This window comes from Coccomyxa subellipsoidea (assembly GCF_000258705.1).
Source record: "Coccomyxa subellipsoidea C-169, whole genome shotgun sequence".
Classification (NCBI taxonomy): Eukaryota; Viridiplantae; Chlorophyta; class Trebouxiophyceae; family Coccomyxaceae; genus Coccomyxa; species Coccomyxa subellipsoidea.
This window is the reverse complement of record NW_005178027.1, coordinates 326,675-354,653: the sequence shown is the minus strand read 5'-3', so window position 1 is coordinate 354,653 and position 27,979 is coordinate 326,675. Positions and strand designations below refer to the sequence as shown.

At 51.5% G+C, this 27,979-nt stretch overlaps 2 protein-coding genes across 3 annotated transcripts; one reads left to right on the top strand and one right to left on the bottom strand.

Annotated features, from left to right (window-relative positions):
• Window positions 1-104: 104 nt before the first annotated feature.
• On the top strand, window positions 105-27,979 carry COCSUDRAFT_3563 (the record flags this gene model as incomplete). 2 transcript variants are annotated; one of them, XM_005644831.1, is made up of 7 exons in its annotated part: window positions 13,251-13,256; window positions 13,660-13,845; window positions 14,080-14,153; window positions 14,514-14,631; window positions 15,007-15,149; window positions 15,400-15,549; window positions 16,159-16,291. In XM_005644831.1, the coding sequence occupies 7 exons, from the start codon at window positions 13,251-13,253 to the stop codon at window positions 16,289-16,291; spliced, it is 810 nt and encodes a 269-aa protein (XP_005644888.1). The 2 variants fall into 2 exon arrangements, with proteins under 2 accessions (XP_005644887.1, XP_005644888.1); XM_005644830.1 differs by lacking the exons at window positions 13,251-13,256; window positions 13,660-13,845; window positions 14,080-14,153; ... (2 more) ...; window positions 15,400-15,549; window positions 16,159-16,291 and adding exons at window positions 105-185; window positions 327-486; window positions 17,292-17,299; window positions 27,653-27,722; window positions 27,855-27,979.
• COCSUDRAFT_83545 (hypothetical protein) lies at window positions 4,406-6,655 on the bottom strand (the record flags this gene model as incomplete). Its single annotated transcript, XM_005644832.1, has 5 exons — window positions 4,406-4,567; window positions 5,143-5,238; window positions 5,513-5,689; window positions 6,017-6,197; window positions 6,573-6,655. 5 exons carry the CDS (start codon window positions 6,653-6,655, stop codon window positions 4,406-4,408), a joined length of 699 nt encoding a protein of 232 aa, XP_005644889.1.

Below are 27,979 nucleotides of genomic sequence, written 5' to 3'. Positions count from 1 at the left end.
ATCCGTTCCCGCAAACTATTGGATAGCTCCTTTTGACGGCATCGTGCATCTCAGCAAGCGGGAAAGCATTGCGAAGCCTTTGTTCCGCTTCTGTACCTGGAAGAATGCAGATCTTCTTCAACAAAGTCTCTGCGCTGGAGGTCGAGGCCCAGGACACAGTGGAGTCAGTGAAGGTTGGAATACAGGTGGGCGTTGTTTGTTTCGTGTTCCGATCAGACTGAAAGCAGCCACTTTGGCAACCCACCTCAGTCAGCCTCTTCTATTTACTTTGTGCCAACGTCCTCTTTCAGGAATTACCAGTCAACTAGTTCTTATGTTTTTTGCAGGCAAAGACGGGTATCCCGTGCTTTTACCAGCGGCTCATCTATGCGGGCAGGCAGCTGCAGGATGACAGGACCCTGGAGCAGTGCTCAGTGGAGTCTGGCAGCACGCTGCACCTCGTACTGCGCCTGCGGGGAGGCAAGGGAGGATTCGGAGCTCTTCTGCGTGGCGCAGGTGAGACATCTTGACGAGCTAGCTGTCGAAGCCTTCACACCTGTTGCCTGATTCTGCAATCTCTTATTTTATGTCTGGCAGTGCCTTGTTGAGCCTCATTTCGACCTTGCAAGTCAAGCTTCTTGTCCTTTGCAAACTTAGCGAGTCACGACAGGCTCGTCAAGCCGATCAAGTTGCAAGAGTTGCAAGTGACCTGTCGCACAGCAGCACCAAGTGAGGCACAAAGATCCAGCCAGGCCTGGTCTTCTGAGGGGTGCACTGCTTGGCGCTGCAGGCCGCGCTGCGCTGACTGACAATTTTGACGCGTGCCGGGACTTGAGCGGGCGGCGCCTGCGCCACGTGAATGCTGAGCAGAAACTGGCGGAGTGGGCAGCCCAGGCAAAGGAGCGAGAGCTGGAGAAGGTCGGCTTGAAGCACATTCGCGCCCAGGAGAAGGCTGCTCTTCGCGAGGCCAGGGCTGAGGTGTGTACCGTCCCCCTTGGCCCCGTCAGAATCACCTTTGCCTATCGGCGGGGTCTCTCTCTAACATGCCTGTTTTGTGTTTTTTTGCATGCCTCCTAAGGAGCATCACATGTACTTAGTTTCTTACTGGGGTGAGAAGTCGTGGTGAGGGTGAGGTCATGCAACACATGTTTTGCAGATGTAAGCATTGTAGCAATTTTTTAACGCTCCAGGGAGGCCTTGTGTGAGACTGCGAGAGATGTCCCGCATAACCTCAGGAGGACTGAATTACAGTGAGATGACTGTTAATATCCGGACAGGACGTGTCGTCTCTGTAACATTGTCCCATTTTACACTTAACTTTCTGCAAGCAAACGCTGCTTTTCTCCAGCTGCAATTGAAGCTGAAACCATCTAAGACAGTCTTTCTTGCCAGGTGGACATGGAGGACATCCGCACAGAACAGGACGCGGCGTTGGAGCGCGCAAAGGACGCCGTGGCGAGCGCGCTGGCCGGCAGTGGAGGCAGCGCCCCCGCAGCCAAGCGTCCAGCGGCCGACGCCACGGCAGCTGCCGGCCCGGCCACCAAACGGCGCCGCGCGAACAAGCGCCCCTTTGGCGTCGATGACGGCCTCTCCAGTGATTCCGAGGATGACGATGGTGCATGCTCTTCTCTGGTACCTTGCAAGGACATTCATTTGAAAGAGGCAATTTGCCTAGACCCTTGTCAATGGTCCTGCGCGGTTGTTGGATGCTTCCGCGGCTTGGACCAATGCAGCATGCCGGCCACAGAAATATCCATGAGAACTGCTGAGGAACCTGCGGCGTTGTCGACGGGACCTCTAGTGACTGTGAGGATGAGGATGGTGTGTGCGCCCCTTACATGCCATGTGACAGACTCAAATCAAAGGTTTTAGGTGACACCAGCCCTTTCTGCTGGTCCGATCCCACAGACTCCGGTGGATTCATGGGCTTAAATGCAATCCGGCAGCCCTAAGGTGTCCTGGCTTCTGTGGCGGACCAGCGAGAAGGTCTGGCGACATGAATGACGCCGACTGTGCAACATATGTTTTATCTGCCGGAACGACAAAAGTGCTAGTGGTCATCTCAACTTTTGCACAGTGGCCTGGGTTTGGGGGGTCTGTAGGGTCATTTGGATGCTGGCCTTTTGCACCGCTTCGTGTGAGCAAGGGGCGTGTAGGGCAGCCAGAGCAACTGACTTTGATTTTTATATTTGCAGAGGAGGATGTGCTGGATGCCACGTCGCAGAACAACAGCTGCGTGGCAATGATAGTGAAGGGCAGCGTCACCGCGAGCGCCAGCCGCAGCAGCGACGGCTCCGAGCAGGAGCCCCTCCACCTGGCAGCCGCCGGCCGCTCCCCCAGCCAACAGGTATGTCACTTTGTGGTAAAACCAATTCCGTGCAAGTCACTGGTGCCCGTGGGCTGACCATTCATCGTTTCTCGCTTCATTCAGACTTGGCTGTGATAAGAGTGGGCATGAGAGGAGCAAATAGACCTTCTCAGGCTTTGAGGGCCCCTTGTGGTTCATCAATTGGCATGACAGAGCCCCTTGCACACTTTGTTATGGATTTCATGTCCTTCTGGGCTTGGTAGTCAATCGTTTCTATCATGGCTCCCACCCTGCCATCGTTTGGTTTGACGTGCTGTACTGAGCATCACTCTGCAACCGCGCGCAGGCTTCGGCGTCTATAGTCGAGACGGCCGCGCCGGCTGTAGAGCCCGTCGCAGCAGCAACCTCGGTGGTGGACAGCAATGCAGCTGCGCCGAGTTTGGACCTGGCGCAGGTCGGCAGCACTGCCGCCTTGATGGAAGTGGCCGTCTCGAGCGTCGGCGATGCCGCGGCGGCCGGGGCGTCGGTGGTCGACAGCAGCCTGAAGGACCGGCGGCAGAGCAACGCAGAGGTGTCCACTGAGGTAGGTTTGACTGCCTTCCATTGTGAGCCCTACAAGCTTCGTACTGGGGAAAACCATTTTGGTGTTCCCTTGTTCCCAAAATCGAAGCATACAAGTCCTGAAAGGAACATCTTCTTGAGCAAGTTGGCAGTGGTGCCGCGAGCAGAACCATCACCCTGAATATAGGAGCGTATCAGGTTGGGAAAGTGGTCGCTTGCAGCGGTGCACAGCCGCTCTACAGCATCGTGTATGTTATACCGTGCTTTCTGAAGCTGCGGAATTCTGCAAACAACGGTGCTTTGAAATACAGTGTATCACCCGCAGGTTCCACATTCTCATCCTGATATGCTTCCTTTGAAGCAGAGAAATTCTGTGATTGTGGATTTTGCGTGTCTCCCACTGTCAGGCTCGTGAGGCAGCTTTGACTTGTCTTGAGTCTGTCCAGCACTGTAAGGTTCCTGTTGCTTTCACCTTGCTTGTACCTGGGCAGCCTCAATACTGTACAGCAGCCATGTATGATGGGGATTCTTTCGATTTCTATGGTCGCCAACGTTCCATTTTTTTCATTCTGCAGGCGGCCCCAGCAGAGCCGGTGGATCTCGCCCAGTATAGCAGCGCGGCAGAGCTGGAGGCGCTGGGCCTGGACAGGCTGAAGGCAGAGCTTCAGCGGCTGGGCCTCAAGTGCGGCGGCAGCCTGACAGACCGCGCAGCACGCCTCTTCCTGCTCAAGCACACCCCCCTGGCCGACCTCGACAAGAAGCACCTCGTCAAGCCGCCCAAGAAGGCCTGAGCCGCTGTAGAGTCCTTTGCAGCAGTCATGGCGCAGGTTGTGCAGCATCTCTATCATTGAAATAGGACAGGGTCAACACAGATTCTGCTGAAATGGTGGTATTTATCACGAGCAGATTGTGGTGCACGGCCAGTGTGCAAGTCCGGGTGAATGCAGAAGTGGAGCGCCAACTGGTTGTGCTTGACCAGCAGGAGCAGCAGCAGCAATTGGTGTGTTACGATGATGCATTTTGCACAGCACAGCAACGGGACGGGGCTTCATAAAGTGGCTTTGCCCCTGCAGAAAACGATAAGAAAAATTTTGGAACACTGAAGATTACCAAGGGTTGCAGCAATCCATGACTCAGAGGAACTTGCTTCTTTGTTGTCTCTGCACAGTTCAAAAAGTCAAGCTTGTGACACGCCAATAAACAATTCACAGAATGCAGTATTGCGTGGTGACGTCCTGCACATGCTCATGAATGCTGATCAGTGAGGCCTAGGCCCAAGGGAACATGCATTTTGCATGAACGCAAGCTGGTGCCTGTGCCTATGTAAGATATGCTAGCCCTTTTCATAGCATGTGTAAGGCTTCCACTGTAAGCTCAAGCGATTGACCACACAACAATTTGCAAGAGGCATGCACTCCTAATATCATATCTGCCGGGAAACACACTGACGTACCCATCTCTTCATTCACCTGCATGCGTTCATTTTGGGGATGATCCCCACAGAGCATCCTGCACTAGACACTACTAGTCTAGGTAGTGCCCGGCGTACCATACGCATCAGCTTTCTTGCTGCTTCTTCAGGACAACAATGAATCGGTAGGATATGCACTGGGCTTCTTTGTTGGTCCGCAGGTCTGCATCCGGGTGCGGAGGTTGCTCCATGTCTCCATACACACCCTCTACACCGAAGCCAGCCAGCCTGGCAAGAGGCTGCAGCTCCTGCCAGGTATACATTCGCTGTGCCACAACTTCCTCTCCGATCAGCCGCCAATTTGATGTCCCCTCTTCTCCTTTGTCTTCTTGTTGTTGTTGTTGTTGTTCCGGATCTGGCTCGCTCACTGCCACTGTGCGATAGTGAACCTGTGGCAAAAGTGCAGTCCTCGTAAGCAGCCTGGCTTTCCACCGCCACAGAGCTGGATTGGTAGATGTCAGAACCCAAGAGCGCGATGACAAGTTTTCAGGCTAAGTGGAGTGTAATGGGCTTGTGCTAATCTGTAGCATGCAAAATGGATGCCTGCCCACCCAACAAGTGGCCTGCAATAGAGGCCTCTGCATTCTGATGTGCAGAAAGGAAAAAAGAAGACAGAGAGTGCCAGAGACATCATGAAGGCCTGCCTCAAAAGTGAAAATCATGCAGCAATGATGTCATAACTTCCATGCCAAGAAGCATGAAGTGACAGCATTGCATGCATGCAAGCATGCAAGAGTGAAGTCAAGTACATTTATTGTCTCTTCCCTTTCTAGGCCGCGAGTTTAAAAAGGAAGCCAAGCTGGAAGCTACTTGAGGTGCTCACCTGTGAGCAGAAGTCGAAGCGGTCTAATTTTGTGCCAAACACAATCTTCAGGTCATTCTCTCCCTCTTCTTCTCCCTCCAACTCCCACTCATCTCCCTGGGCACCCATGTTTGCCCTTCTTCACACCCACACAAAACACCCCCAATCGGAATTTTCACCAAGGGACTTTTGGTCAGGCACAACCACTGCAGCTTGCATGCTCCCACATGCTCCTGGCCTTTGGCGGGAAGCTGCAGTTAAGAGGCGGGTCACTAGTGTAGACTTGGGTCTAGCTTCAGCCTTTTGTGAGAATTATTTGACAGACTCATTTGCGCAATGAGAGCTCAGGATGCATAGTTTTAACAGAATGACATCGGGAAGTATGACACACCTGAAGAAGGTTGCCATTGAAGACATCATCCAAGGGAGGAAGCTCCATTACTAAAAGTCCTTCCGGCCGCAGCGCATTCCCGGCAGCTGCCAGCCAGCGCAGCGCGTCATCGTTAGTCAGCGCATGCGCCACCGTATTCAGCGGGAGCAGCGCCAGGTCAGCCGGCATAAACTCCTCCTGCATTACCCCCAGGAGGGTTTAAAACTCTTGCAGAACCCTTGCAGCCTTGAGCTCACCCTGCTGCATTGTTGTGCTTACCAGAAGGGCGGGAAACCAGGCATACACAGCTCAAGAGACAGCGCACAATGCGTTCAGCAAACAGTTGTCAGCGTTTGAGACTGCAAAGCAGGTGCGGTGTCGTCAATCTAGCAAGCGTGTTTTTTCTTGCGGCCCTGACTTATCAAAGTCTCTAAAAAGGGTCCAGGTAGTGTGGTTCCGTATCTTCCACAACCCACTGCTATTCACGGACAGGAGGGCTTCACATAATATTGCACAACTGCTCACCGGGAGATTGGCCTCACTGCTGAACACCTCCTCCAATCGCCCCTCTATGAATTGCACTTTGGCGCCAGCAGCTGCCGCCAGCTTCCCTGCATACTCCAGCATTCTCGGGTTGGCGTCAAGTGCTGTCACTCGCTCGATGCCCTGCAGGCAAGCCTCCACTGCATGCCTCGCTGGACCACACCTGCTCATATCCAGAATATTTGTTACTATATTGTTATCGCTTTCCAGTCTAAAAGAGGGGGATCGATATCTGATGAGAGCTAACAAACCTTGAACCTCCTCGTCCTGAGGACTAGGCACGTCGAACAACATTTGGATCATTGAAAAATAATTGAGACCTGGACATGCAGAGCATGGCATGCTAGAAAATCACCATTCACACATTCTGATCAGGGGGGAGCTGTCTTGAGATATTTCAAGATGATGGGCATATGATAAACCAGAGTCTACTTGACAGAGTCTATCTTTGGTCACCAGTGCATGCCAGAATTTTCATGGTGGCCTTAGGTGCAATTATTTATGACGATGGTGTGCTCACTGGTGAAAGAGCGCTCACCCAAATTCGATGAGGCTCTGTGGGCTGCCCCCACATTTCCCCTCAGGTGTATGCTGGGCGTAAGCGCCAATCACAAAACGCATCTGCACGGACACATGCAGATGTTTCAGGTGCTGGTAGATCCAGTTATTTTAGCAGCACTGGTGGCTCATCAAGAAAGTCAAATTCACAAGCTGGCTTGGCAACGCTTCATCCACTGGCAACAGTCAATTGTGCAGATGGGCAGCCCAACCTCGCCGGCAAAATCACGCTCGCTTCTGCAGAAAATCCGGTCGTACAGCTCTGGCTGATCGTAGAGGGACCAAGAAGACTGACCAGGATCCAGAATAATTATAGAGGGTTCCTCTTGCAGGCTGAGCGCTCTGCTGCAGGTCGACCGGAGCCCTGACAATGACGACATATCTCAGCTCAGTACTTTGATTCTGTGATCAGCTGCCTTCAAAAGCGGAAGCATCAGGACCTGCAGCTGCAATTGTAACAGGGACAAAGTACCTCGTCCGCTCTGCTGCCTCGAAAGATGCTGTCCTTGCAGACATGTAGATCGGAAATTTGCAGATTTCGAAAGCTTCGTATATTGTTTCGACACATCAAAATGACCTGCTTTGGTGTGGGAGGTGCGCATGGCCATTCCACGAGCAGCCATCGTTAAATCAGCTACGAAGGACTTGACTAAAAATTGCCTTGTAATTTTCAGCATAAAGCAATCACAAACATTCAATGACGAGCTGGCGCGCTTTTTCTGTGATCACATGCTTCAAACGCCATGAGCTGTAACAGCCAATGCTGCACCAGAACAATAAAGTGACTGCTGTTCGCGCAACTTAAATACTTCACATCTTGTCTAGGAAGCACAAGTTGCAATTTCCGAAGACTGTCGGGAATGTCTGGTGTGAGATCGAGACCTTCAGATTGACAAATCATGGATAGTTTCTAGGGGCATGAGAAAATCTTTCCCAGCGATGCATCCAAGATAAAGCCTTTCATCGTCAACTTCGTATCCGATTGCGATGATTGCGTTACGTGCTGCGTACGTTAGAAAGGAACAAATTCCTTGAATCGTCGTGAATCGTAGGTTATTTCTTGACAACACAAGGCTTCCTTGCAAAGAGCAATAAGATAGCAAATAATGGCGTACTTTTGACAGCAAAGATCCAAGGTTCCGAGACACTCCTGAGCACGACCGAGAAGCACCTATTTCATGCAGGCTAGCTGCTGTCCTTGACTTCTTGTCGTAGTCAATCTCTCTTTGTGCAGCACAGGACGAACCTTCTGCTTACTCACACCGCCTCAGGTGCTGCCTTCAAGCTCATTAGTATATGCCATGACCCTCGTAATGCCAGCAGTGCTGAATCATCCGATCGCATTGGAGGTCATCGTTGCTACCAAGTCAGTAAATTTTGGCTGCCTGCTCATTATTCAGGTGCTGCACTAATTCGGCCGTTATACAGGTACCAAGTTTGCGTCAGTGTCGTGAACCAAAACCTTTACCTTACCAGGTACACTCTCCCTTCCTTTCAAGCAATGAATGGACAGAACATCGAGCAAAAGATCAAGGCTTCACGCTCTTGAGGCTGTCTGTGCAGATGCACCTCACCAGCTGCAGAGGATTTCCCTGACATGAAGCGCCCTCATCCATACCATGGCAGAGCCGTGTAATTCTGGCTGATGGCCATAGTGCTGTCAGCTACGGCCACAGCCCACGGAAGCAGACTAGCAATAGCTGCCGCTGCAGAGCAACAAGGCAATACTGCAGGTGGGGTGAATCTTACACCCCCAGACAAACAGCAATCATATGCCTTCATCACCTTGGGCCCCGGCTGGCAGGGGCCAGCAGCACCGCGCACACGGTTGATTGGGTCTTGCTTGGGTCTGGCGAGTCCAAACAAGGGGCAGGATATCTGACAGCCTTTACCTGCAGAGCTTGTCTGCAGACGCACCTTGCTTCCTCACAGGATCAGCATGTAGTCATGAAATAAAACTGACTCTGCCCAGTCAGAGGCAGGTGCTCTTGCATGATGCAGTGCGGTGCAGCCAGCAAATTGTTGCAAAAGGCAGTATGTCAGCATCACTAGTAATAGTGACAAGTCTGTGGATGCAGGTGTTTTTCATGGCAGGCAACTGCGCCTGATGGGAGCCACTGACTTTGACAAACCACAATCCACTGCTCCTTCACCAGGCCCCACAAGCATGTAAGTCAGCACAATTTGGCGCCAATTGACACACTCTTCTGTCCAAGGCATTCCTACAAGTATAGAGTGCTGCCGTTGAAGACCTGCTTCAGATGCAAAGGAAGGGTGAGAAGCTCTGACAGAGCATGCATGATTTGATAACAAAAGGTGCAATTGAAGGGACTTCCGTCTGGTGTTGTGCAGATCACTTCTGCCGCTTGTGGCAGCTTCTCCGCTGATGGCCCCTGCTGAGACCTTGCCTCCTAGCATCGGTTTCTTGGCAACCAGCCCGACAGCCGCCCAACAGGCAGGAGTGGTGCGCGCTGCCATGCTCATATGCATTGAATCCTCTGAGCTGTTGCATGGGCGCTGTTTTGGCCGTCTCGGCCGGTCAAAGCAACAATTGGGCATGTGGTACCCCTTTCTGCCATCACAAGGGCCACCTTGAATCAAGTAAGTTCCTTTTACTGCTGAGAGCATTCTTGCATGCCCCACCAAATTCATCCAAACGCTGCAAGACGTTTTCAACGAAAAATGTGCACAGGTGCTTTGCTGTAAGGATTGCCGAAGGATAGATCTTCATAGGAACCATCCGCAGTGACAAGAGACTGCTATATGAGTTCATTGAGAGAGTCGGGCGTGCAAAGAGGCGCTGAGCAGAATGACTTTTCTGGACAAGCATGTATAAGAAGATTATTTGGCTACGGCTGGCGGGGGGCGGTGGAAATACTGAGCACCGTTCCCACAGTTGATTTGGCTTGCTTGGATCTGGTGAAACCCAACAAGTAGTAGAATTATGGCAGCCTTTGACTGCAGCTTGTCTGCAGGATGCAGCTTGCCTCTTGGCAGTAAAGGTATGTAATAGTGATAATATCGATGTCTTCTTGCAGGCGGCTGGTGGGGCAGTGGTGGCGCCCTCTGCGGCGTGGGCTGTGACTGGTGCAGGGAATCCTCCAGCCAATGCCACTGCGCCAGATGTCGCCTCCATTCCCGATTGGGGCAACAACCCTTTCGCGCCCCCGGTGCCGGGAAATCCCAATGGGCTCATTAGCCCCACCCCCCTGTTCAACACCATCCTCATCACTGGTGGGTGCCTGTAAACTGAATTTTGTTCCATGTGGCTCCCGGACGACCTCTGTTTCATGAAAGAACGGGAACTGCTGGTGCTAACCTTCAGGATGGGATCTGCTCCGGGATTATGGCTCATGAGGTGGTGTCCCCCGGACTGTTTGGGTTTGTAGCTTGTGTGGAGCTGCCTCTTTGCTTGCAGAATCATACATGTATACCGTTGGTAGGAGTTACTCATTAGGGTGACTCACCGGTGTAATATATGGCAGATGACCTCTCGAAAGATGAGAATTGCCCACATTTTACAAAGTTACTCTGCCCAAGGGTGATTTAAGTCGGATCATCTGAATTCTCTCGACCAGAGGAACAACAGGAACAAAATCCCAATGATGCAGAGGTGAGGGATTCGCCCACAGCTTTAGCTGCCACTTAATAGCTGCTCAACAGCGGAGCTCGCCTCACAGAGATGCTGAAGCAGCCGCAGTTTAGCCCTATACATGGAAGGTGTGAACTTCAAAACTAAGCCTGCGATGCAGGGGTAGGCATTGCAGCGGTGCTGGTGTGCTCCATCGGCTGCATGGCATCCTGGCGACTCGTGCACCGCAACCAGCTGCCGCGCACATCCTCAGCAGGTACAAATGCATCCCCTTCCACTGCTGTTGTAAACAAGTATGTAAGGCCCTGATGAATGACAATTGCTGTGAGCCCAAATTGTATGGTTTGTCCCAAGATCTTAGCATATTGCCTTGCATCGCCTGGACAGCTTGCACATGGCCGCTGCATAATCAGTGACTGTGTGCAAGCCTTTCAGGCAATGCAAGGCAGATCCATCAGCGTGAGTGCTAAGATCTTGGGACGTACCATCCAGGCTACTTTTGGCGCAGGTTTCTGTGTCATCACAGAAAAGACAGTCCATGAGGTGCTGTGAGGTGATATAAAAGGCTGACAAAGGGGTTGAATGGCTGAATGGGTCACCTGCATGTTGCAAGTGAATGTAGCAACCCGTCGCATGATCTGCACGGTGCAATACGTTGATTATTAGTTCCCGTTTTAATGGCCTCCAAGCCAAAGCACAGACTTGTGAGGAGTGGCTAATAACAACAACCCGAGACTGTCAGCTTCGCTGGGACTCTACGATCATTGCCCAAATGACACGTGACACAGCTCCTTTCGAGGCTTTGCATGTCAGATATTCCTGGGCTCAGGGCTAACTCCGCGTGATAGCTGCACACAATCTTCTTATTGGTTGTAATGCCTCTCACCTCTTGCTGGTGTGCATTCCATGCTTCACGGGGCCTGTCACTAACAGGCTCTTTTGCCTTTATTACAGCAGTGGTGGTGGGTGCTGCAGGCAGGCAGAGGGGGGAGGGAGGAAGGGAGGGAACAGATCAGGACAAAGGGGACGAACGGGTGGTTCCTATGCGGCGCGCAGTGATTGTGCGCAACCCAGGAGATGATGTCATCATCGGCGTAGAACTCACCCCTTCTGCGGGCCACCCTGTGGATGTACCCAAGCATCAAGTGCGCCCCTTCTTGCCAATCTGTATTGAGCTCCTTTATTTTCCAGTGCTCCAGAGTGGCTGACTAAGTCACGCAAATGCACTACCGGGTACCCTCAAAGGGAGCACATTGTAGAGTCTCACTGAAAGATGCTGATAGAGACAGGACACGTTGCATGCCTGCAAGGTCACTGGCCTCATGAGCTGCAGCTGCAAAAAATTTGAAGTCGCTGTGCAGAGGAGTGATTTTGACCAAGCACTGATGTTCTCAATGTGTGTTTTCAGCAGGAGAATGGCAAGGATCCCCAAGCAAGCTCACCGCCTCTTGCGCACTCAGACAGCGCCTTCCTGGAAGGCCGCTTGTCTGAGATCAGTCTCAGATAGATATCTGTAACCAAAACCAATCGTGACAGAACACAAGAATTTCAAACAGTGAATTGAAGCCATATGAGCACTACACCAGGAACTACTTAAAATTTGCTTCAACATTCTCAAGTTCTAGCTAAATAGAGCTGGTTTGCTCACAGCAGGCCTACAAGCTCAATGTGTGTTAACCTCTCCTGTGAGCCTAAGGTTGCAATTGTACGAGAAGTTTCGCAACATGGCATCTGCCAGTGCTGCACAGTGGTAGTAGGCAAAGCTGTGTTGGGTCTGCTTACATGCAGACCCTTTGATGTATGATATTGCTTGTCATGAGTCATGTTTTGGTGTTTGAGGAACTGAGTCACTAAAGAGTAGTAGCAGGCTGGCCGGTGCATGTGCATGCGCATGCGTAGGCTTCAAAGCTCCATGCAGCAGGGCTGGGTCCGAACCTGATCAGGATGGAGCATGAATCTTGAGAAGTCAATGTGGCAGTTTGTGACACTGTAAAGATTTTCAGACACCCAGAAAATTTTTGGTTGTGACGTCAACGTGCTGAGTAGGATCATGTGATCCATCTGACCACATGCGTCATCACCTCCCCGCCAACTTTATCGGATATCCGAGACGACATTCCCAAGAAATCGCATATATCCTACCCTGAAGTTGGACGCAATTGATGTGGAGTGCCTAAACGTATCGACAGTGGTGAAGGCACCAATGGGCACGAGCAATCTTTTGCTTGCATGCTGCCTCCTCTTGATTGCTACCCCCAGTGTGCAGAGCAAGGACGTTGTGTACATCATTAGCATCAGAGGTAAAGGCTTTATCTAATTTTACAGCAATCTACAAGCAAGGATCCCAGGTTGTAGATCTTAATTTCCGTGATCTCTCGCAGATCTCCCTCGTGAACAGCAACTGGCTGCCTCTGTCCTGGTTGGACTGATAAATAGGAAGGCGACAAATCCGACGGCATTTGGCAAAATAAATCCCACTGATGACACATGGATCGAGTCTGCTCGGACAGAGGAGCCCTCTCTGCAGAATGCCACTTTCCAGCAAGTGAGATCCCTTGAGGAGCTTGGCACCATTGCCAAAGCATCAGGTATGGAGCGGAATGATGCGCAATCATACAATTCTGTCCTTTCAGGCATTTTCTTGCCTCCCATCATGCGACCAACGCCATCAAACTCGTGAGACTCAAGCCATTTGTCTCATCATGCCTTGCTTGAGGCTGCTGCAGAAATCAAATACCGAACGCGGCTGCTGCTTCCATGCAGGAGCGCTGCAGTCAAGAGTGCTCTACTCGCCGGATGAGCCCTGGAGCTTTCCAAACATTGTCACATTGGCTGGAATACATCAGAGCGTGCCAGTACCGCTCAACACCTCCTTGATTGGACAGAACACAATGCTCTTGGGTTTCTCGGTCTTTGAAGACCTACCTGTAGTGCTTAATGCACACTTGCAGTGGAGGGATGCCCCCTCAGCCACTGATTGGGCCCTCACCAATTTGCACCCGCTCTGCAATGAGACCGGCTCCCTCGTGGTTCTCCAGGTACTATTCTTGCCCTTGCACTAGGACTATGAAAGTCGCGAAAAGAGACTACCAAATTCTTCTACTAAAGGTATACAAAACGCAGTGGGGCTCCGTTACCTGCCAGTGTTTGGAATCTTTTAATGAACCTGCATTTGAGAGTCCAAGTTGCCCACATGCTACACTGCACGCCCTGTCCAAAAAAAGCATGCAAGCCAGCTTCCTGAAGCTGCAGCCACATGTCATCCAAATGTGTGACATCGCTTCTCGCTCTGATTGCGTACAATCTGACAACACTGTCCCTTGCCCGGGGTTGAGATTTGTGCCAATTGATCGACCCCTGTGGCTGCTGTGACTTGGACGTGCCAGGATCAGCAAGTCTTCAAGCTTCTTTCTGCTCATCCCTTTTAGTGTGACATCTGAAGTTGGAAGTCAAGGGGCTCCTTGCGAATGCGCAGGATCCAGGGCTGCTGCATGCCGGCTTCCTAGCAGACATGGTAGCTTCCCGGCAGCTGTTCGCATTCCACCTGCCGGAGATGTGCGATGCCAACACAACCTCAGCCGCTCTCTATGACACCATCGCCGAGGCTGCTCGCTCCCAAAGCAGCCTGCTGTCTGTCATGGGCTACTTTGGGACACAGGAGGTGCATGCATCCTTTCTTACAGCACCTCATATGGTGATCGTGGATTAAGCATTACATGCTTTTCGAGTCCATGTGCTTCTTGGCAAACTTGTCTGATTCTTTAAAATGTTGCGCACTTGCATTCCTGGTGCACACACATACTGTATTATTTGATTTGCTTGTGCACATATGCAAGCTTATGAATGATTCCAGGAGCTCATGGAATTTTAAAACTTTTGCCTTGCGTGTGCGCAGGTGGTGGCCATATGCAGCAAGCACCACACAGAAGTATCCCTGGTGTCAGACTACTGCTCTTCTTTGTCATTCTGGTGAGTGCGCGCCCCTTGCCAGCTCTCTCTCCATGAGCCCTTGGTATCTGCTGCTCACAGCTCATGCTGTGCTCTGGTCATCCTGGGTGCAACAAGAAGGAAAGAGCAGGGCTGGCATTACCGGAGGTAAATTCCCCCAAGCAGAGGGTCACAAAAGAGGATAGATACAGTGTTTCTCAGGTCATTGGTGATCTCCAGATGTGATCTCTAGAAGGGGCACCCTATTACAGCATGCATAGCAGGGATGCGTAAAAGACAGGCCTGGTTTGGCCAAAGGGGCACTACAGACACCTGAGCATGGAGAGACAGGAGATGGGCCGAAATACAATTTCCTAACAAGTAATAGTGTTTGCTTGGCAGGTCGCGCATGCCAGCTGTGACTGGGCAGCTGGTGCAGTCGCCGCCGCTGCCAGCTGGGCCCTACTCGCGGCTTACCACCTACATTGCTATCATTGCCAGCGACGGAGACAACATGCAGGTTTGCAGCCATCCATCAAGCACTCATTTCAGGCTGTAGACTTCTTGGTCATGTATCATGTTGCCGGCATGCTTCTGGACACTGCAGGAACGTCTTTCTTCCAATTCCAAGACCCGTAACAAAGGCAGTACGGCCCACTGCCCGGCCCTTGCTGCATGCAATAACCACCTTTCCACGGAGAGAGATGAGACCTAGTGAGTCGAATTGGAGAATGGCTCTGCATTGCACTCTTGGACTGGACAGCGAGAGTCACTTCACTGGCTGTCTAGGGAGAATCTTCACTGTTTCATACATTCAATCTCTGTTGTCATACGTTTTCCAGTCTCTGTTCCATGCTTATCCGTGTTTTAAATAGTCACGTTGCGCATGTGACAGATGGCGTTCAATGTGAAGCGGCAGCGAATGGAGGACCGGCTGAGCGAGTGCCAGGTCATCGGCGCAGCATGCCCGCCCGTCACATGGACCATTAGTAACCGGCTGGCCGAATTTGCGCCCTTTGTCCTCACATGGTACTTCAGGTGCAGCTCTCCTGCCTCCCGAGCTTCCATCAACAAATGTGATCTCCTGTTTTGCCCAACAACCTTGCTTATGCCAGCATTATACACGCAGGGCGCTCTTGCAAAAAGGAACAGTCATGCAATTGCATGCCACTGTCTTTATACTACACTTTGCAGATGCATCACAAATTCCCGGCAGATCCCATGGATATTACAATTTAATTGCCGGGAAGTTTCACATGTGTTATGTTTATATGCGGCTTCTGTGCAGGAATGGGCTAGTGACGGGCAAGGACAGTTTCCTGATGGGACCGTCTGGGTTCGGCTTCATGCATCCAAGCATCATTGCCCCGGACGACCCGCTGGTTGACCAGATGATCAGTCGCACTGCTGCTGCTGCCGCCATGCTGTCCTCGTCTGCGTGCGTTCCCTCCACCATTCCAATTATTGTTCACAAAAAAGCAATGATGGGGACCTTAGTCATCTGTATTAGCTGTGGGCTCAGAATGATTGCTGCAGGTTCACAAATTGCTGTTTGCACAGCTGCCTGCCTGGAGGATTGCAGTGATAATGGTACTGAGTGGTAGCGCACAAAATCTAGTTTCTACTGTCACCATGAATGTGCAGCCAGGCATGCATCTGTGCACATTTCATAAGCCCCAATCTTTTCACGTCGTAGTGTGTTGTTTGTCATCAACTAAATTGGTGTTTTATTTTGAGCTTGAGCAGGTATGTGCACTGGGACAACTATGACAACGAGCCAGCCATGCAGGCATATTTGGGCAGGCTGAGCAACACAAGCATCCAGACAGTCTTCAGTCCAATCACCCCCTATGTGCCCGCCAAGATAGGCAGCCTGGAAACCTTCAGGGAAGTTTACCGCTGGCTAGGGCCGCAGGACCCCGGGGTGAGCGTGGCGCAGAAACTGGGGGAGTTATCCCGGGGCAGCCTGGGGTATCTATATAAATTACCCGATATCAGCATGGCTCTGGTGGAGGAACTTGCGAGGAATCTGCCCTCGCATGTGCAGCTTGTGGGCTACAGGGAACTCGCTGAGCTGGCAAAGTCCAGAAGGGCACTTCTCGGAGAATCTGCAGATGGCGGCACTGATGCCGCAGCCAGGACACTCGTTGAAGGAGCGCCTGTGGGCATACGATGAGTAATCACTTAGCAACGTTCCATGATCATGCATATTGAACCATTGATACTAAATTATGTTTACTGTGGAGGTTGCAGCTGGCCAAGCTTTGCAGTTTAGCAGATGGGACGCTGCTGACTGTGTTCGATCATTGATGAATCTCCTGCTGCTGACTCATGTGGCACATGCGCTGATGTCAGCGCTTCAAGATTGCCGCAAGGGTGACATCAGCGAGGTGCCATTAGTCGGCCTGCTTTCCAATTGTACCAACAGTTCCTGCCGGGCTCATCAAGTATTTACTACAATGTGCTGTATGGCAAAGGTTACCATTGAACGGTAGCAGCATGTTCCACCATGTTACTTGTATCGGTCCAGGGGCTCCAAATTTTGTTATCATTGGCAATAAATTCATGGCAAGAGTGCAGGAATAGATGTGCAATTTTGTAGCTTCTAACAAATATGTTGGCTGGCTGAAAATGCCAGGCTTGCTATTGGTCTTGTATTTGTCTACGAAGTGTGGCCCGGGTAGCCCAGTACTGTCTTTTTTATTGAGCTGGTGAACTGTAATTGAGAACTGGTATTTTTTGTCCTGATTGGCAATGGCTCAAACAGGTGTGCTGAGCCCAGCTGTTCAAATACTTTTTGAATTTTCCAGTTTAGAGTAGATATCGGTCTGGAAGCAGCACACACCAGGCATGCATGCTCTGCTGTGGGACAACATGCAGTACATTGAGATTTGGTGTGAAGATTGTAAATTTTAAATTGTCATGATCTGATCAAATTTACGCGTTGCTGCTGCGCAGCGGCTGGCAGCAGCTGGCCAGAAAGACTCTAGAGCTCTATGAACGGTATATGTACATTGCCAGAAAAGAAGAAGTATCAAAATAGCCTTTTAGTAGCCTTGAAGTCAAGACTACAAGGAGCCAAGCTTAGAGAGTCCTGCATGTCATACTTGAGGGGGCCTTCCAATGACTCATTCGGGCCACGTGGCTTGAATTCGAAACTCCTTGCAGCAGCATCGTGAGGAGGGAAAGTCGTCTAATTGTAACCAAAATTTTTGTAGCTCACAGACCTCGTCTCTGCAGAAAAATCGTGCACGTAAGTGTACTACCTATCTACTCACCCATCAAGCGCCACGGCGTTGACGCTGTGGTGTCGTGGAAGAGTGGGACGTGCATTTACGTGAACACTTTTTCTGAGGTTGACTAAAGCCTGGATTCTGGGTACAGCAGGACCTCACAGGTACTCGAAAATATTCCTACCGTCAAAATGATCTTTTATGCGATGAACGCTTGGTACCAATGTGAACAGTGCCTGTTGGAAGACTCATCTTTGCCTATACATCATGGGACCCTGGAACTTCTGGTCGACTGTAAAGTATCAATCGTGCCTTTTGATTCATTCCTTTATACATTTGTATTGTAGGTCGACAGTTTTTTCGGAAGCTTGCTTTAACCCTATTCGCACCAAGGTAGGCTCCTATATTCTTATGCGATTCCTTGGCGATTTCAGCTAAGAGCTAGCGAACACGAAATTTAGTGTCATGAGAGCAAGATGAAAAGTAGTTGAGCACAGTGGATTTGAACAGCTCCATGTGGCATGTGCCCAGGGGACCATGAGACCCTTCAGGTCAATCTTTCTCTTTTTGGTACTGTCAGCTGCAACAGCCCAGGTTCTGGCAGCAACGCAGCAATCGAAGAGGTTCTTCAAACACAAGCTGCAGCAAGCCAGCAACAGCGCAGCTTCAGACCAGGAGCAGCAACCCCTTGTGAGCACCAATGACTTGCAATCTCCCGCAAGGACAACAGGCACAGCCCGGCCGCAGAAGGAAATTAGAGTGAAGGTCCGCAGACAGCGAAGACATAGGAGACGTGCAGGCAAGGCTAGAAAGAAGGACTTAGATGGTGGCGTGAGCACAGAGGGTACAGATATATCCACGGAGAGGGAAGTGCATCGGCCATCAGGATCAGAAAGGACTGCAATTAATAGCGCCAGCGCAGAAAAGGCTGCAGACGAGGCACCTCAAGACTCTGACAACCTCAGCGGCGGCCAGAAGCAGATCAGTGACGCTCAGGGCACACAGGAGGACTCCAATTCAGTGGATCAGGCTGAATCTACTAGCAGCAATGTTCAGTCAGCAAAGAAACGCCCTCGGAGCACCAGAAGGGGCAGCAAGCTAGCAAGGAGGGCAGGCAAGGGGCGCGGCAGAGGGGCACCAGCCGCCAAGCATGCGGCGAACGATGACAAAGATGACTCAGCCTCAGAAACTCTTGCCGGTTCAGAAAGCCTGCAGCAGGAGCCAGCGGCAGCTGCAGTCAACACAGAAGCTGCCAAGCAGGAGCCAGAAGCACGCAGAGCCAGATCAGGCGCCGATTCGAACTCACAAAATGCGAGGCGGGCCCGCAGTGACGGCAAGCGCCGGACCGCGAAGCCGCTCCCGCACGACGGGGACCCCGCGGAAGGTTACACCGACCGAGGGGACCCTGGCGAGGGGGACCAGGGGGACCCCGGCCAGGGGGACCCCGGCCGGGAGGAGGCGTTCCTTCCGCTGGACGCGCCTGAGCAGGTGGTGCCTCCCGATGAGTCCTCCCAGCCCAAGACGCTCTTTGGCGAAGGCAGCGCGGCTGATCCCCAGCAGAAGGACGCTCAGCAGCCAGCCAGCGAAGCAGGGAGGGGCGAGGGGGAATCCAATGAAGCTGCCAGACCTGATGGGGGGAGTTCAGGGGAGACAATTGAGGCTGGGAAGGGAGAGCGCGCAAAGGAAGGCAGCGGTGTGTGGGAACCGAAGCAGAAGTTGGTCAGTGGAGAGTCTGAGTCAGCCGGGGCCGCCGTGATATCAGCTCAGAGCAATGACCTACGAGAGGCGCTGGACAAACTGCGGGGTGAGGAAGTGGGAGACGGCGTCTGGGTGCTCTCCTCAGAAGATGTGCGCCATAGTACCCTTTGCCTCTTTCCTGGTTTAATGGAACCAGCATGCCTGACGCCAAAATATTTTGCCTATGCATGCACGCTGCTTGGCATGCATTGTGCTGATGTCTGCATGGTGCTGACGAATTTTAGAGAGGATTGGAATTTGATTCGTCTTGTTGAATGCTATGAAGAAACATCTGTCGGTGTGGGTTGATCAGGGGATCACTGATGCCGCCGCAAAGGAGCAGCCTGAGGAAGCGGGCAGCGCTGCAGGGTTCGCGGACAAGGAAGCTGGCGGGAAGGCACAGTCTCAGAGCAGAAACGCAAGCAGCGCCAAGGCAAAAGCTCAGCCTGAGGAGGCTGGAGCCAAGGAGGAGGACAATGCCAAGGATCCAGATGCGACCAAGAAAGTAGCAAAGCCAGAAGGGATCAGCCTGCAGGAGCCAGTCGCCTTCAAGCAACTGATGGACCACTTCAAGATTGCCAGCTTCCTGGATGTGCCTTGCGGCAATGCAATTGAGGTGTCGAGCAAGGTTGACGAGTTCCCTACAGACCACCCCAATGACATCAGGTGACGCATTGTCCTCTTCGGTTTTGATGTGCAATATGCCCTTTCCAACATTGAGATTGCAAATAGATCCCTTGGCATGCTCTAGATGCGGTATGACCTTGATCAGGCAGTCCCAGGCGTGATCTTTTGAAATCTCAGGTAGGAACTGGGAAGTATACAGGAAGAGATGGCTCCAGTGCTCTGAGACAGCAGAGTTACAATTGACGAGGCCTCTTCATACAAAGAATATCCTGTGCTGGCTGGGGAGGCGTGGCAGATTTTGCCATGCAGCACTAGGCAACAAAAAAGTCATAGCTCAGGACTTTCCTAATACTTTTCATTTCTTTTTCCTTACAGGAATTCCGTCCTTCTCCCATAACAGGGGTTAACCTGTAGTAGCTCAGAAAGTTCACAGAGCCTCTTGTGTCCAGGTACTACGGGGTGGACGATTCAGAGGAGGCCATAAATTCGGCGGTGAGAGTGCATGGCAAAACCCCCAAATGGAGCTTCCATCTGCAGGATTATGTGCGCGGAGACCTGCCTCAAGCAGACCTCCTTGGCAGCCGCGCCGCCCTCCTGGTAACAATACACACCCCATCATTTTCTACACAGTTTCATGTATATATCCTATATATTTCTTAGATATCTTTATTAAAACCAGTCAGAAGCTGACCTTTTGTGGGTCCATCGTTGCCTCTCCAACACGACATGTCTTGCCCAATAAGAGCGCATCTGTGATGCCATGGTATCCCTACCTGCTGAGATGGGTTTTTGAGTTACATCACTAATGCTGCACAGAGAAAGTGTGTACAGAAAGCACTTCCAAGAGTATGCATTGTATCTAATCGACAGGGCAAGGAACCCTTAATTTATATTGCGTGCCATGCTGGGACTCTGTCCTTTAGAAAGTACTGGAAGCCCCGGATGGCGGGAGGCGGTACAAATGCTGAGCCCCATGCCCGTCCTCGATTGGTATTGCTTGGTCCTGACGTTTCCATCAAGGGGTGGCTTGATTGGCAGCCTCTACCTGCAGATTGTCTGCGGACATACCTTCCCTCGGGCAGGAAAAGCTCGGAATCTCAATAGTAAATGACTGACGGTCATGCTGTGCTGCGCATGCAGCGGCCTGACATGCTCAGCATGGTGGATCTCCTGGCCAACTTTGCACGCTCGGGAGCCTCGCTAGCCCTGCTGGGCTCCTTCGAGGACACTGCACTGGGGCCGGCTGCTGAGCTGGATATGACCAACGGCAGCAATGACACATCCATGACTAACGGCGCGCGGGACGGCAGCGATGCCTTCTTCCTGAGCCTGCGCGATGCGCCGTTTGAACTTAACGAACCCCTTCAGGTTTTTCCCATGCCCAAGGGGTTTAGCGGCAAACCTGCCGATGACTCTAAGGATGCTGAGAGCGGCGCGCCAGCCAAACAGATGCTGTTGTTCTCTGGGGATTACCTAAGGGGGCAGGACTATGATAACATGCGCGAGCGGGCAAAGCAGTGGCTCTCTCAGAATTGAGCCATGAATAGAGACAATGAAATGCATGTGGAAAGAAGAGGGTCAGGGGAAATAAAGGGGTCTTTATAGGGAGGGGTGTGGTGCGCACGCACCGAAGTCCTGTTGAGGGAGGCCTGGGTCATACCATAGGCAGGGATAATTATTCATATTCAATCAGTCACGGTCCAGACTTATAGCATGTCTGCTGAATTATTTGGTAGATCCTGCACTGTGCGGTGTATTGCACAGTCTGAAGCAGTGGCCATTATTTATTTGTCCAAATTTCTCTAGTACTGCATTCCTGGAATTGCACGTGGTCATGTCAGGACTGTCTCGGGACATGTTTTGGAGGGTGGACCTCTTTTGGCGGGCCCGGGCTACATTGTTACTAACAATGACTAGTATTGACGGTTGTAATGCCGTCGTACGTACAACCTTACTGATACATTAGGTAGCGCGCATTGAATGTCACCTAGAAATAGCTAGCAACGGAATAGTTAACGATCCACGGCGCTCTGGGTGGCTAGGCAGTAAATTAACATCCTGCGCAGATATCATGCATGATGCTATCATGTAATGTAAGGTCTTGACACCAAGAATTGAAAGTGTCCTGCCTCCTTGGGCCAATATTGCATAAGAGATTTCATAAGCTTGGCACCAGTGTACTTGCTGCACTCAAAATGGATATTATCAACACATTTTTGTCCAGAGCATGTTTCCAAGGTTTCTTCAGGAGTGACGTCATTTGACTATCTGATGGAATCCTGACGGTGATCCCTGCTGGGAGTCATATCAATTCCTCTGGCGACAAAACTCTCAGTAAAAGTACTTTAATGTCAAGGAGCATTTGGGCCGCTTGCCAGATCGCAAAGCTTGACTTGATCTGTACAGATGGCTCCCACCAGAAGCACACTGTACTTTGACTTCATTTCCCAGCCTAGTCGCTCTGTTCTGCTGTTTGCCAGGCAATTAATCCTGTTTCCATATATTTCCCAGTCATTTCAAGTCCCGAAAATCCGAGAGTGTTGATTGCCCATTTTAATGGATTGCTTGAGAGGCGGAGAAGCATTGTACATCAAGAATTTCGTTGAAATTCACCAATGATTTAGTAAAATTTTGCAGGTGTAATCAATTGCCTGTGGACGAGAAACGTGTGCCCCTTGCCAAGAATCAGCAACGCACCCCAGAGTACCTAGCCATCAATCCTCTTGGCAAAGTTCCAGCCTTGCAGGTTTGACATGCGCATGCTGTGTGGTGTTGATGAGATCGATCTAGCTGATCTTAGCTGTCCTTGGTGAGAACCTTACAAGACGTGCATTTGACTAGTTGCAACTCTGTGCTTCCTTGCAGGACGAGGATGGCTTCTGCTTGCCCGAGAGCTGTGCCATACTGAGGTATCTTGCGCTAAAATACAACGTGCCAGACCACTGGTATCCAGGCAAGTCCCCACTTTGCCACACGCATGCCCTTGCATGCTAATCTACTCTTGGGATCTTTTTGCCCTCAGCTCGTCCTCTTTGGGAGGCACCAGTCCAAGCAGCCTCTTGTTTCTTGGATACAACCACACCAGGCAACCTTCGAGCATGGCTGGTCCCTGGTTGGTGAAAACCGAGTGCTTGTATGCCATGCTGTATGCTATGAACAGACTCTGACTGTAAGAATCTGAGAGTCGAGCGTTGGTGCAGCCCTCATTTGGCTGCAAGCAGCCTAATCTGACTGACATATTCATTCGTTCTCTCCAGGGGATGCGAGGCTGCGCGCAAGGGTGGATGCGGCGTTGGACTGGCACCATCTGACCATCCGCCGCGGGTGCACCGCTCAGGTGTGGAACAGAATTCTGGCGCCCATGTCCGGTCAGCCCGCCAGCGAAGCACAGGCCCGCGACGGCGAAGCAGTCCTCAGAAAGGCGCTCCAGGTGGGGGACATGCACAGCGGAATCCTTTATCTCCTAGATCTCTGCTACAACTCGAGGAATCTCTTAGAACAGAGATTTCGAACACGGATTCTCCTGATCTCTGCCCCTTGTGGGAATTTCATGTGACCCCTTTAAAAGAGAGCCACCAGTTGCCTGCCTGGCAGCATGGCAGGCAGTGTCTGGTTGCTGCGCCCTGCAACGCAAGTCTTGCATGTTCCATTTATGTATGGCTGCTGCAGAGATTGTGTGCATGAGCAAATTGCGGTGAGCTTCAGGCAACGGTTTTGTTTGAACTGCTGATGCCAGAGGGTGGCTGAAATGTGGTGCAATTTTGGGAACAGGACATGGAGAGGTTCTGGCTGGGCAGCACCCCTTATGTAGCAGGGGAGCACATCAGCCTGGCAGACCTGCCCATCCTCACAGAGCTGGTCACGCTGCGGCTGCTGGATGGCGCAACAGAGGTGCGGTCGTATTGCAATAGATTGGCAAAATGGCAATTTGGGCAAACCTATCTGAACATAGGCTATGCGCCGGGGACAGCGCAAGTAAGAGCAAGGAGCTCTTGTTTGCATGTGCCTTGCCTAGGACTCTTTTAGCTCGTCTCACAAGGCTCACATGGTTTGGTGACTGCTGAGGCAGTGTATTGCAAGGCGCATGCATGGCCACTGGCTTTTGTGTTGCATGCATGACTTAACTTCGGCGTTATTGCTGTCCTCATGCTCATTTCTTCAATGTTGAAGTTTGGCTTTCAGGAGACCATGGTGTTGATCATGCGCAGGGTCCCAGCCTAGAGCAGCAGCTGGCAGCCTTCCCAAAAGTGCGCGCATGGATGGGCCAGGTCAGCGCTGAGCTGGAGCCGCACTACACCGCGCTGCACGCCACCCTAGACAGGGCGGTGCAGAACGCTGTGCGCCGCAAAGAGCAGCAGGGCCAAGCCAAGCTCTAAGCGGGCAACAAATTGCCGCCTGGCTGCTGTGAGAAGCTTTGATTGAAATACAAACAGTCCATCTTCTAGCTGTCCAGGCACATGCAACCAGAGAGGTCATGAGGGGTTGCTAATCTCAGTCTATCAAACCTGTTCCCTCCTTTCAAAGAGAGAAGAGAAAGTTTGCCAGTAGAGCTGGCGCTTGTCAGAATTGTGGGTGCTATTTACAAGATTTCTGTCTTGGCTGCAAAGCTGTTCAGCAAACTCTGACATTCACATCAGTTCAACGCGTCACACAAAACCACATATCACAATCAGGACTGATTGATAACCAACTTGGAACGGCGCTGTCGATGCATATTCACATGCACGCAGAATGACACAAAATTGCGCAGAGCTTCAGTACTTGGTCCTTGACCTCTCAAGACCTGAACAGTAGCGCCTGCTCCGCATCTTGCTCGGCCATTTGCATGGAGGACAGAGCGCGCGCAGCGCAGCCGTTGCCGCGATCGGCGCAGGCTTTCAGAATGGCGGCCAGGTCGCGGTCTGGGGGCGTTCCATGCGCCGGCAAGTGCAGCAGCTGCCGCGCAGCTGTGCAGCTGAGACTGCGGTAGGCGGATCCCACCATTTCCACTGCCCCTTCGCGCATCTGCGACCAACATATTTCAAGCTGTTTGACTTTCTTCAATACGTTCGATGCTACAGAGCTTTGCATGCATGGTAGATTCATGCCAGCAGGGAGAGCGCAGATGTCAGTGAGCTGGGTCCTCATGGACTCAGAGGGTCCGAAAACATCCCAACAGGATTGCACAGCTGCGACATGCCACATTTTAGTGCGTACAACACACGAAATTGGGCTTTCTATGTCATAATCATAGCGTCTGAAGGACAGTGATCTAGAGACTCTACACCAAGGGCCCTATCATACAATAACGCAGTGTTCCCGCCAGAAATTAGAACCAAGCAGCTAACTGAAACCTCAACTTGTGTTCATGACATCACGTTTTTTATAAAGCACCACAGAGCCCGTCAAATTGCAGGGCATGGCAAGACACCGACCTGCTGCAGTTTGGGCTGCATGAGCGCCTGCTGCACCCAGCCGGCCCGGGAGTGGGCTCGAAGAAACTCCGCGCAGTCTCTGGTGGTCACAGCAAGGTGCACTCGCAGTGCAAAGGCCACTTCCGGACACCTCTGCAGACTGTGGGGCAGCCGCCTCAGCACCGCTGACACATCCAGACTCTGCCATGCATGCCATACCTCAGGATTCTCTTGAGTCTGCAGAAAATATATCATTTGCAGCTACAAGCGGGCCACTGTTCACCCACTTGATTTTGTTGTATGTGGAGCCGCAATTTTTTGCTGCAATTGCAACCAGGCCTTAACGGAGGACATTTGGAGGCGATCTCAAGCAATGCCAAACAGTGTAGAAGAAGTAAAAGGAGCATGAAGTGCCACACCCATTGCAAGAAGAACTGCGGAATATGGGCCCACGTTGAACAGCTTTCCACAACAGCTTTGAAAGGAGGGAGCACATTAAGGCGGGTGACGATATGTCCTACCTGAGGGCTCGGCGGGATGCACACAAAGTAGAGGAGGAAGGCCCCGGCAAATTCATTCCACCGAGCCAGAACCGCGCTACCGGCCTGACGGCTGGCAGGTACGCCCTCTGACGCCCTGCCTGCCTCCCTCGCCGCGCCGCCTGCCATGCTCAAGCTCTCCAGCTGCTCCGCCACCTGTCCAGCCTTTATTTTTTACTACGTACAATTACTCACATTACTATTATGACTAGCATCTTTGTTATTAATAAAATTTGCAATACGTTTATTCATCATTGTTGTTGTCCTTGTTATTTCATCTTCTATGTGCTTTTCCCGCCTAAAGGCAAGGTACGTCCTGCAGACAAGCTGCAATTAGAGGCTGCCAAAATTCTATCCCTTATTGGGTTCGCCACATTCAAGCACAAAACAATCAACGTTGGGAAAGGTGCTGAGAGTTTATACAGGCCCCCGCCAGCCGGAGCCATGTATGTGTAGCAACGGGACATGTGCTAATTCTTACTTTGTTATTCTTGACATAATAGTGCTACCAAGCGCATGTATACTTCTAAAAGATGAATACTTCCTTGCTGAGACCTGCTTGCACATGCGCTGTTAAGGCTGCTGCTAACGCAATGCCTCTATTTGCATGTGTAGAGGTCAGCTGCATGTAGCCGCAAGGATAATATCTGTGCAATGGTGCGTTCAAAAGCTGCTCCCGGGCGACAGGCAATCTCCTGCACTGAATGAATGAAGTGGCAAGTACAGGAGCTGGCAGGGTCACACCTGGTGGCGGGCAGCCAGCAGCGGGTAGGCTGTGAGCACAAGGTGCTGAGTGGATTTGAGGAACTCTGCGAAGTTCCGCGCGCGAAGGCATGCGTCCGATGATGCCTCCAGAGCCGCCACTGTGAATTCGTCCACTACCTGATCAAGCATGCATTACACTTGGGTGATACTTTGTTTTTGAGCTGCTCAGACCCCCCCTCATGCCCTGTCACCGCCTGACACAGTATGCACCCATGGTGTGTAAGACTTGGCATTTGCTACATTATCTGCCACTCAAATGAGCCCTCAGCCCTGGCATTTGTCAGTACTTGGGACTAACCCTTTCGCACTCACAACAACAGACATCACTGTATGAACTGCGATGCCGTTGAGAACATTGTCAGACTTTCTGAGCCTGGCTGTGTGTCGGGAATGTCAGCATTGAAGGTCACCTGATGTGACAGCAGAGACTCGCGCAGAGATCTGAAGCGAGGCACAGTATCTTCCCACTGCGTGTGCCCTGCATAGAGCAGTGAACCCCATCAGGACAGGGGGTTGGTGTATAGTTTCACAGTGAAGGCAGCAGTCAGACAGGGGTCAATAACACCACATCACATAATACTGCCAAGACAGATCGGCCTCACCTGCGTTCTGAGCTAGGAGAGCCGAGCAGGTTGATTGCAGGGGTACAAATGCCGCTCGGCAGGCATCCATGTCTCCCACCATCAAGCTCGGCCTTGGAGGACTTGCACGCCTGCCAATGAAGGATGGTCATTCAGAGGATATTGAACTGGCAAGTTCACACGCCCTCACAGAATCAAAGCATGCCCTCGCCAGACAATGCGAAAAACGATTGAAGGATAATATTAAGTTGATCTTAAGTACTACATGTTGCTTATCTTCAGCAATGCTGCGTCGTACCTCGGCCTCTGTATTCCATTCATCCTGTAATAATTTTCTACAGGATCTACTCTTGTCTCATGGTCTGTTTGTGAGAGTTTTTGTACATTTCTTGCAGAATCTTTTAATTTGGTCGAAGATATGTTCCAAGGGATCCTGTCTCCGAAGTCTTTCAAAGCTGGGAGATCGTGGTTACGTGATCTCCTCAGCTGGCGTTACGGAGTCGTTACACATAGGCGAGCGAGCAATTACGTTCTCCAGTCTGTCCAATTCAATTCAATTTGTTTTGAAAATTCTATCTTGTCTTGACAGGACTGGCGGAAATAAGGCGAGCATTGAGAGGGGTGTCTGTGCTCCGAAAGATGAAGATCTTTGTTAGGGGTGACAAGACTGTATCCCTAAATTTTGAGCCATGCCAAACCGTCGAGTCTCTACGTACAAACGTCGAGGAAGCGACAGGTGAAGAATTTCTGAATAATAGACAACGATAAATCCGGCAGAGCATTGCACTGCACTCCGATGCGCTTCTGCCTCATCAGTTCCATTTTGCTCAAAACGATCAGGGAGATTGAGCCTTCGAACTTGTTTCAGGAATCTTGGCGAGTGAACAGTGCCTTAGCTATGCGGGGAAGCAGCTCTCGGACGCACACATGCTGAGCACGTACAGCATCCTGGAAGACAGCACTCTGGACCTCTCCTTGCGCTTGCTTGGAGGC